Source organism: Rutilus rutilus (genome assembly GCF_951802725.1).
Source record: "Rutilus rutilus genome assembly, chromosome: 9".
Lineage (NCBI taxonomy): Eukaryota > Metazoa > Chordata > Actinopteri > Cypriniformes > Leuciscidae > Rutilus > Rutilus rutilus.
In genome coordinates this window covers 7,396,491-7,406,408 of record NC_140223.1, presented here as the reverse complement: position 1 = coordinate 7,406,408, position 9,918 = coordinate 7,396,491, and the positions used below count along the sequence as shown (strand labels likewise).

The 9,918-nt window shown below is 37.2% G+C and overlaps 1 protein-coding gene across 5 annotated transcripts; it reads left to right on the top strand.

The window, feature by feature from the left end:
- The first annotated feature begins 642 nt into the window (after positions 1 to 642).
- On the top strand, positions 643 to 8,335 carry LOC311297136 (uncharacterized protein). 5 transcript variants are annotated; one of them, XM_084419282.1, is made up of 7 exons: positions 643 to 1,200; positions 2,157 to 2,405; positions 2,661 to 3,692; positions 4,088 to 5,064; positions 6,602 to 6,695; positions 7,677 to 7,834; positions 7,932 to 8,335. In XM_084419282.1, exons 2-3 carry the CDS (start codon positions 2,321 to 2,323, stop codon positions 3,677 to 3,679), a joined length of 1,104 nt encoding a protein of 367 aa, XP_084275408.1. In that variant the 5' UTR covers positions 643 to 1,200; positions 2,157 to 2,320; the 3' UTR covers positions 3,680 to 3,692; positions 4,088 to 5,064; positions 6,602 to 6,695; positions 7,677 to 7,834; positions 7,932 to 8,335. The 5 variants fall into 5 exon arrangements, with proteins under 5 accessions (XP_084275408.1, XP_084275405.1, XP_084275407.1 ...); XM_084419279.1 differs by having other exon boundaries at positions 2,661 to 5,064; XM_084419283.1 differs by having other exon boundaries at positions 936 to 1,200; positions 2,666 to 5,064.
- The last annotated feature ends 1,583 nt before the right edge of the window (positions 8,336 to 9,918 follow it).

Here is a 9,918-nt window from a genome sequence, read left to right as displayed (position 1 = left end):
TTGCAGACTTTGCGGTGTTCCCGTTTTGATTAAACATTAAAATTCTGAATAAACTTCGACTATTAGTTCTTGCTCTGCTGAGGAGAAAAACTGAGCGCGCTCTTTGGCCACGCTGAACAGCCAATAGCAGCGTTGCTGATCAATGTTTATACTATCGATACATATCCCCTTTTAAACCAGCGCATGAACGCGCAATTATCTCAGATAACTCAATCCAGCTATACTAATCCTATCCGGCAAGTGTGTTCGAAGAACCTAATTAGCCAGATCATGTTTAGCACGATGATATCATCTTGGATGTCTCATTTGATCTCGGATGTTTTAAGCAACGTACGAAGAACGAGCCCCTGATTTACGCACTGTTACAACAGTCATTGTTGTTGTTGTTTTTTTCACAATAACATTTGAGTTCATGATTTTAATGTACTTGTTTTTTGTGGTAGACTAAAGACTAATGACAGACTGTTGATCTTTGAATAAAAATATGTTTGGTTCAGATTTTAAATTCATTATCTTTTATGGCTATGTAGTCTAATATCATAGAAGTGATAGAACTCTCCCCCCAACAAGTCCATAGATGTGATTTACTGAATGCGCCCCCTTTAAGAAATATGACACCGCGCGCACTGAGCTTGCGCAGAAGAGAGAAGCGCCAGACAGAGCCTCTATAGTTTTGTTTTCTTTCTCTCTCTCTCTGTTTATATTTATACATTACATTAATGTTATTGTTAACGCAATAAAAAAGAGAGAAGCGCGTGAGACGAGACGAGACGAGACGAGACGAGCACTGAAACTTTCACCAGTTGAAGCTGAAAGTGACGCTGTTAACGATCGTGAATGAAGGACAAACGTGGAATATTTTCTTCGGATGTCGTATATTTCCAGTCTGCAGGTCAGAGATGTTCTATTTATAATGTAAGAATTTATGTTTGTGTTGCCTAAATGTACATATTGTAACGTACAGAGAATTAATATAGTCATTATTTTGATCAGCCACTATTCAGTCTGTAGTCTGTACCAATTGTGTATGATTTCCGTTATCTTTGTTAGATTCCTGTTTAATTCATATATTAATTTGTAAAGCCCAGTGTTACAATATATTCGGTTCTTGAAATATTTGTTTCCAATGGGTGGAGCTACCATGAATATTCACTCACGACTCACGAGACCATATCATGGGCGGGGGCGACAATCCTACAGGTGAGCGCCTCAGATCGCGTTTTGATTTATGGATTATTTATTTCAAACAGGTAATAAAGTTGAACGAAGATAAGCGTAAACTATATATTTTATAAATAATTCATCGTTTTTGTAGCATGTGTTTCTCAGTAGGCTACTCTGTGTTTACCTTAACTAGTACAGACCAGGGGCTCGTTCTTCGTACATTGCTTATTACATCCGAGATCAAATGACACATCCAAGATGATATCATCGTGCTAATCATGATCCGGCTAATTGGGTTCTTCATGTAACATTTTATAAATTTGTAATACCACACATCCTTATAAAATCTGGAGTCACTTAAAAATGAACAACCTTCCCATAGAGCCGTTTTAAATGTTACTAATATATAACCATATCAAAATGCTCTATATTTATCAAATCAAGCACACATGGTCATTTAAATTAAGAAGTGTAAAGATTACAGTATTTCAGTATAAACTCAGTAACCTTGAATTTGGCAGATCTGGTGTCCCTCACAACAATTCACCAAATAAGAAAGCTTTTAGTTCAACCATTATGGCAATATACGATAAATTAAATTAAATAATGAGCAATATATGATTAATTAATTATTCTGAAAATACCTTTAAATTATCATCATATTGTAATGTACTTGTTATCCACATTTTGATGGTCAAGTGTTTATTTATTCTAAAATTATTTCCTTTTGTGCATCATTCTCAGTCCCTTAATCGATGGTTGATTTCTGTTGTCTTATGCTATATTTCTAATTGGTTTAGATATTAATTGAATAATATAACCTGTGTCCTGTTTCATCCTTATTATATCCTGGGTTACATAAAAAATATCACCTACAGTTGTTTTATATGCTACTAATATGTTACCATCAAAATGCTCTATATTTGAACTAAATCAAAGACACCATATGTGTTTACTGTATAAATTAAGTAACTTATCTTTGATTTTTCCAGATCTGGTCCTGTGGGCGTCAGTATCACACAGTGATCACAGTTCACACCTGCAGTGAAGCCCCTCACACAACAATTCACCAATAAATACTGGGAATATTCCCATCATCCTACAAGAGAAGGACAAACTCCAGGAGTAGCAGCTGAAATCTGTGTGACTGTTAAAGATGGAGTTTATTAAAGAGGAGATTGAAGACATGAGTGATCCAAAACCATACAGAATAAAACATGAAGATATTGAGAAACAAATAGGTTGGTGTCCATTCTTGATTCTTAATTGTTGACTGCTTTAGTAGCTCTGAAATATGGATGACAAATGATAGAGAAATGCATCTAAATGATCATAACCCAGTTTTAATCGCATTAACAAGTGAATGACAGAACTGAACTTTACATTAAAGATACTTTATACAGACAGGTGTTTTGTTTTCTGCTTGCTAAGTGTTTTTAATTCTCATATTTAACCTCATTGAACTGATTCTAACTGATTAATACATGTTATTTTAGACCAGATGGAAGTGATGGAGCAAAGACAGAAACTAAATGACGTGAAGAAACACTGTGACTTACAAACTCAAGGAACAAAAGCCAAAAAGCTGCACTCCTGCTCTCAGTGTGGAAAGAGTTTCCAGAATAATGGAGAACTTAAAAAACACGCAAGAATTCACACTGGAGAGAAACCATATACATGCCCTCAGTGTGGAAAGAGTTTTTCTCGAGCATCAACTCTCAGTGATCATCTGCATGTTCACTATGTAGAAAAACCATTCAACTGTGATCAGTGTGGTAAAGGTTTTAATTCATCATCAAATCTAAAACAACACCTGATAGTTCATTCAGATGAGAGGCCTTATGTGTGTTCTCTCTGTGGAAAGAGTTTTTCAAGGCTGGAACATTGTAAACTGCACCAGAAAATACATAATGATGTAAGAGATCATGTGTGTTGTGACTGTGGGAAGAGCTTTACTAGAGCTGACTATCTGAAAATGCACCAAAGAATTCATACTGGAGAAAAACCTTACAAGTGCTCATATTGTGACAAGAGTTTCACTCATTCTGGAAACCTGAAATCACACGAGCGAGTTCATACTGGAGAGAAGCCGTACTACTGTACTCAGTGTGAGAAGAGTTTCAAAGATGCAAAAAGTTTAAAAGATCATCTGCACGTTCACTCTGGAGAAAAGTCATTTAACTGTGATCAGTGTGGAGCAAAGTTCCTATTGTCAAAACATCTGAAATGTCACATGATAGTTCATTCAGATGAGAGGCCTTATGTGTGTTCTTTCTGTGGAAAGAGTTTTTCAAGACTGGGCAATTTTAAACAGCACCAGAAAACACATGATGAAGTGAAAGATAATGTGTGTTGTGACTGTGGGAAGAGCTTTACTAGAGATGACCATCTGAAACAGCACCAAAGAATTCATACTGGAGAAAAACCTTACAAGTGCTCATATTGTGACAAGAGTTTCACTCAGTCTGGAAACCTGAAATCACACAAGCGACTTCATACTGGAGAAAAGCCGTAATACTGCACTCAGTGTGAGAAGAGTTTTAAATGTTTATCAAGCCTTCTTACTCACATTAACATTTAAAAGTAAACATTAAAGTAAACTTAGATAAAATATGGAGTTTTCATAAAAGCACTATACCATCTAGATTAATTTAGTTAATTTGGTGAAAAGCTTGGTCTTACTAGTAAAAATGGGTTAGTTCAGCCAAAAATTCTGTCATTAATTAATCGCCCTCATGTCGTTCCAAACTTGTAAGACTTTCGTTCATATTCAAAACATAATAAATAATAAATTTTTCTTTTTAATTAAATCTGAGAGCCTAATTTCAATCTGTTCATCATATAAAGCGACCGTGTCTTTTCAGAAAATGTTTGACTGAACTGCTGGTGTTACATGTATGATCTGTCTCTCATGTTTCATTAGCTGTGTCCCAATGTGAAGGCTGCATCCTCCGAAGGCCGTATTTGAAGGCCGATTGCGTCACAGCGGCGCGATGAAGGCTACCCTGATTCAAAAGCGACGCCAAATGCACATACAAGTGTTACAACCTGTTTCCGTTCCTGTGAGAGCAGATCCCCGAGTCCGTTCCAGTTAGAATAGATCCCTGAGTCCGTTCCAGTGAGAGCAGATCCCTGAGTCCGTTCCAGTGAGAGCAGATCCCCGAGTCCGTTCCAGTGAGAGCAGATCCCCCTGTCTGTTCCAGTGAGAGAAGATCCTAGAGTCCATTCCAGTGAGAGAAGTTCCCCGAGTCCGTTCCAGTAAGAGAAGATCCCCGAATCTGTTCCAGTGAGAGCAGATCCCAGAGTCTGTTCCAGTGAGAGAAGATCCCCGAAACTGTTCCAGTGACAGCAGATCCCCGAGTCCGTTCCAGTGAGAGAAGATCCCCGAGTCCGTTCCAGTGAGAGAAGATCCCCAAATCTGTTCCAGTGAGAGCAAATCCCCGAGTCTGTTCCAGTGAGAGAAAATCCTCGAATCTGTTCCAGTGAGAGAAGTTCCCGAGTCCATTCCAGAGAGAGAGAAGATCCCCGAGTCCGTTCCAGTGAGAGCAGATCCCAGAGCTTAGCCCAGAGAGTGCAACACTGACCATGATAGCTTTTGCTTTTATGTGTGTCTGTGCTCCAGCCCATAAGCCCGTTCCAGTTCACAACGCCATAGCTCCTCCCAAGAAAAGTTTTTTTGGGTGGGAAGGGTTATATGTTTTTTTGTTGTGACAAGAGTTTCACTCAGTTTCCACACCTGAAATCACATGAGCGAGTTCATACTGGAGAGAAGCCGTACTACTGTGTGATTGACTGACTTGTTTTCTTCGACATGTTGGCGCCCAGCAACACAGATCTGCGACTTGGAAGGCCACGACGTGCCTAAATTCAGGGTCAAAAAATGATTCAAGCCCTTCTAATGTATGACACATTTAAATTGTGTTCACTTTATTTAAATATATATAATTAGGAATAATATGTATATATATTTAATAAGTCTAACGTAAAATGGATAAAAAGTGTCATCTATGAGATTTATTTTAATTTGATTAACTCAAATTAATTTGGCTTTGAAGCGCGCCATTTGCGAATGTGCAAGACAAGCTCAGAGAAGAACATGCTCAGAGTGTGAAATATGCAACAGCGTTGAAAGTTATGCGAAGTGAATTGTTCAAAGTGTCCCTTCGATTGCTTACTCACGCAACGTGGGATACACGAAAACAAACTTTTTGCCCAAACTTCAAAGGCTTGTTTAAATGATTAAAACTAAAGGTAACGCACATCTCAATATTAAGATTACTTTTATCATGTAAACTACCTATTTACAGCATGCTTTATGCATGTGCGTGGGACAGAGGGGAACACAGTCGTATCGCAGCTGAGCTGCCCATCGTAAATCAAAGCAAGTTACAGACAGGGGTTACATCAGAACACCTGATAAATGTGACAGAATGGACGATAGTCGTCTGTTTTTGCAGTAAACACGCTCTTTGATAAACGCTATAAAATGCACATTTGTTGAAATGATCAATCTATGTATTCTGTAAATTTTAACCACTCTAAGTTCGTCAGGCTTACGAAGGTCAAACAAATGAGTTTTGGAAACATTGTGGAAAAAACAGTGTCTCTATATCCACATTAATTTGTTGACCGGTCTTGCTCTCCAACTTTATATTTTCCTAATGTGATACATGAGATATTTAAACACTAAACCAATTTGCCCAGGACCCTGTGTTCAAGTCTATGTTATGCCGTTCCCTAAATGCATGCAAAGTAATGCACAAAAACATACTGGTGCTTGTTTGTGCCTAGTGTGGTACTTTTTACTGTATAGTATCCCAGTTAACATATTTCAGTCAAACTTCACTGAAGAAGGTAACCTTTCATGATAACCCAGATCGAAATATTGTATTTTTCTTTTTTAAAGTTGGTCATCAACATTCACAACCACAGTTAAGTAGTTAATCTCTTAATAAATATTAAAAGTATTAAAAATTAAAAAATTTCAATCATTTGACAACATAAAATATATTAAAAAATGAGACGTAAAAAGCAAAAAACAAAAAATTGTGTTTTGTGCATATGATACGCAGTTTTAGCGTGCATATGATACGCACTTTGACGGCGTATAATATGCACGTACCCCACACCACTAAACCTTCCCAAGGGGTTTACAGTGCGTACATATGCACATAAAAAGTCATTTTTGCGTATCAATTGCATTATAAAACACAACGCATGCTATATGCATTTTCATGCGACCGGGTTGAATATTTATGGTACAGACAATTGTACCAAGTAAACATTTTAAATTATTTTAAAATCAATTCAATTACTTGAGATAATTGTAAAGTGTGTCATATTAAGTGGACGAGTTGGGTAAAATAGAACCATGTAAACAAAAGGCATATTTTCATATACTGGTTCCCACTCCTAATCAACATCTTCTCTTTCACAGTTTGATGAACATGACTGAGTGAGGAGAAGTGAGAATCATTTTTAGGATTGTGAATGTGGCTGTGCAAAGAATGTCCATCGAAACTAGCTAGCAGGTATTTGTTGCTGCAGCATTTTAGGCAGACTCATGTGTGTTTAAGGGGCAGTTTTCGCTATCCATGTCCATACACATATTGCCCATGCATGTTTAGTACAAGGAGTAAGCTTCTTAATCACACATACAAAAGACATGCTAAACAGGAATCTCCAAAGCCAGAAGAATTAACAACATTCCAGTGTCATGTGTGCTCATGCAAGGAGCTTGCAACAGAAAGAGATTATTTTCAACACATAAATGGACATCTCAGGCATAATGAAACAGTTCAGTGTATGTTTGTAGGATGTGCATTTGAAAGTAACATTTACAGCACATTTAACACCCACCAATACCGGAAACATAATCCACATTCATTAATAGACTTCAAACCCATTGTCGTCAGTTCAAGTGGTCAGTTGCATCAGTCAGACAATTCTGTAGATGGGCCAGCAGAGTCTGTGGATACAGATTATGAATTTGAAACTCTATGTGGTGATGATACTGGAGTAGACCTGCCGAAGTCTATTGAAGAAAAGGTTGCTCGCATTTTATTGAAGTTGGAAAATATTGTTCACGTTCCAAAGTCAGCTGTTGATGAGGTCCTTTATGAACATCACTATATATTATGTACAGCATCTATATCCGTCACAAAAGCAGTTGTATCTGATCCATTCCAAGGTCACAATATTCAAGTTGATGAATCTGTAGTTGATGAGCTTTCCACTGTTATATGCACATCTAATCCACTGGGCAGAGCTATTTCTAAGGAGGGCCCTCTTGCTACTGCATTTAAATGTAAACAGTACTACACCTCTCATTTTGGTGTTTTAGAGCCAGTTGAGTACATTCTAGAATTACAGAAGAACTGGACATTTCAATATATGCAGAGTGAAGCAAGTAAACATGTTAATGTAGTGTTTTATTGTAGTCGGTATTAGGTTCTTTTCGTAGTAAGAAGAATAAACAAAATGAATATTTTTATTTTTTTATTTTTTTTGAGGGTGAACGCAGAGTTCATGCAGATCACTACTAAGCCACTGCAATCAACGGTCCTATCACAGCTGGACCACTTTTCAGATAAACTGATGCAGATCTTCAAGAGCAAAGGAGGAGTGAAGGGACAAAAAGATAAAAAATGCTATGGCGATCACAGAATCTGTTAGTAGAAATGCATGCAACGTATTCTGTTTTGTCTAGTTATTGTACAGCTTTCTGCTTTTTGCTAATTTCAATCTTGATTTTCCCCCTGCTGTAGTGTGACAACATAAACCTCAGGAGAGAGTGCATCCTGAAAGGCCTGATCATCTACCTCACTGATGATCCAAACTCTTTCTTCAAGGAGTATGTGGTAATGACATGTGGTGCCCAGCAATGCAGATCTGCGACTTGGAAGGCCACGACGTGCCTAAATTCAGGGTTCGACTGTCAGCTGCATAATCGATGGAGAAATGCTTCAGTCTATCAGTCCTTATGTGGAAATGTGTTTATCTATTTCTTAGCCAATCAGAATCATTTAACCTGAAGCAAGGATGTAGCTTAGACCTTTGTAAAGGGTATAATTGCTGTGATTTTTGTAACTGTAACAGAGCAGCCTATGAACTCCTTCTGCCTGATGAAACTACAAGCTATCTTCATTAAAACTTTTCTTCATTTGACTGCACTCTTGACTCCTGGTCTTCATTCATCATATCTGGTTCTGGGTCTTTAACTGTATTATCCCCTTACAGTAATCTAGGAGTTTTATAAAGCTTTTTACAGTGGATGCCATTTAAAACACGTTAATGTCGGTAAGTCTATCCTTCACAGCCTCACTTTCATACCTGTCATGGCGCTGCTCTGAATACGGTCTAGTTCCCTGTTTTCACCTCATTAATTATGGTGAGGTCATTAGTGTTAACAGATTGAGGCAACCGCCAATATACTATTATTATGGAGAAAACTGATCCTAGACCAGCAGTTATGAGCAGCTTTTCTCTCTAAAAGCAATCAAAAGCTTCAGCAGACAGTGGTTTGAGTGATAAGTCTTGTCCAGCCTTACACACACCCCTCCTATGATTATTTACCTTTGTGTTTTGTTCATTTTCTGTTATAACTGGCTATTTTATTTATAAATGGATTTTGGTGTTTTCATGAAACTGTTGGCTGACAATAAATCACATTTAAAATTGTGGTCCAACCTAATTCACCAAGATCCACTCACTTTAAAGTTTCTGGCCTCGCCACTGCTGTATATCTTATTCATATATTCAAAAGAAGATCCTATAATTAGGCTGCAATTACATAAGAGAGACATGTAGAAAAGCAATAGCCTACTGTAACTGTAATCGAGTAAAGGTGAATATATCGTTGAATCCATATATATTATTGTGCATTATTAATTAATTATTATTATATAATTATTATAATAGTGGATTTGGTCCATAACTGAGCGGAGATGTGATTTACTGAATTCGGCCCCTTTAAGAAAAATGACACCGCGCGCACTGAGCATGCGCAGAAGAGAGAAGTGCGAGAGCCTCTCTATGGTTTTGTTTTCTTTCTTCTCTCTTTTTATTTTTGTTGTCTCCTTTGACGCTAAAATGAATGCAACAGTCGAACGCGTAAAAAGAGAGAAGTGCGAGAGACGAGACGAGCGCTGAAAACTTTCACCAGTTGAAGTTGAAAGTGACGCTGTTAATGATCGTGAATGAAGGACAAATGTGGAATATTTTCTCCGGATGTCGTATATTTCCAGTCTGCAGGTCAGAGATGTTATATTTATCATGTTAGAATTAATGTTTGTGTTGCCTAAATGTACATTGTTCGTAGTGTAACTTACAGATTATTAAATCATTAGTTTGATCAGCCTCTATTCAGTCTATAGGCTACTCTGTACATGTATGCATGATTTCAGTTATCTTTGTTAGATTCCTGTTTAATTCATATATGAATTAAATAATTTAACATGTGACTTGTTTCATCCTTATAAAATCTGGAGTCACATAAAAATGAACAACCTTCATATAAAGCCGTTTTAAATGCTACTATAACCATATCAAAATGATCTATATTTCTTAAAGGGGTCATAGACTGAGAATTCAAATGTTCCTTGATCCTTTGACAGTTAAGAGTTCGTTATACTATAAAAAATACCCTGCAAGTTTCAAAACTCAAAACTTTCTTGTTATTCCAAAAACTGCTTTTATTAAAACCAAGGCCAGCAAATGACAGGATCTAAAAAGTGGAGACGTGTGACGTCACAG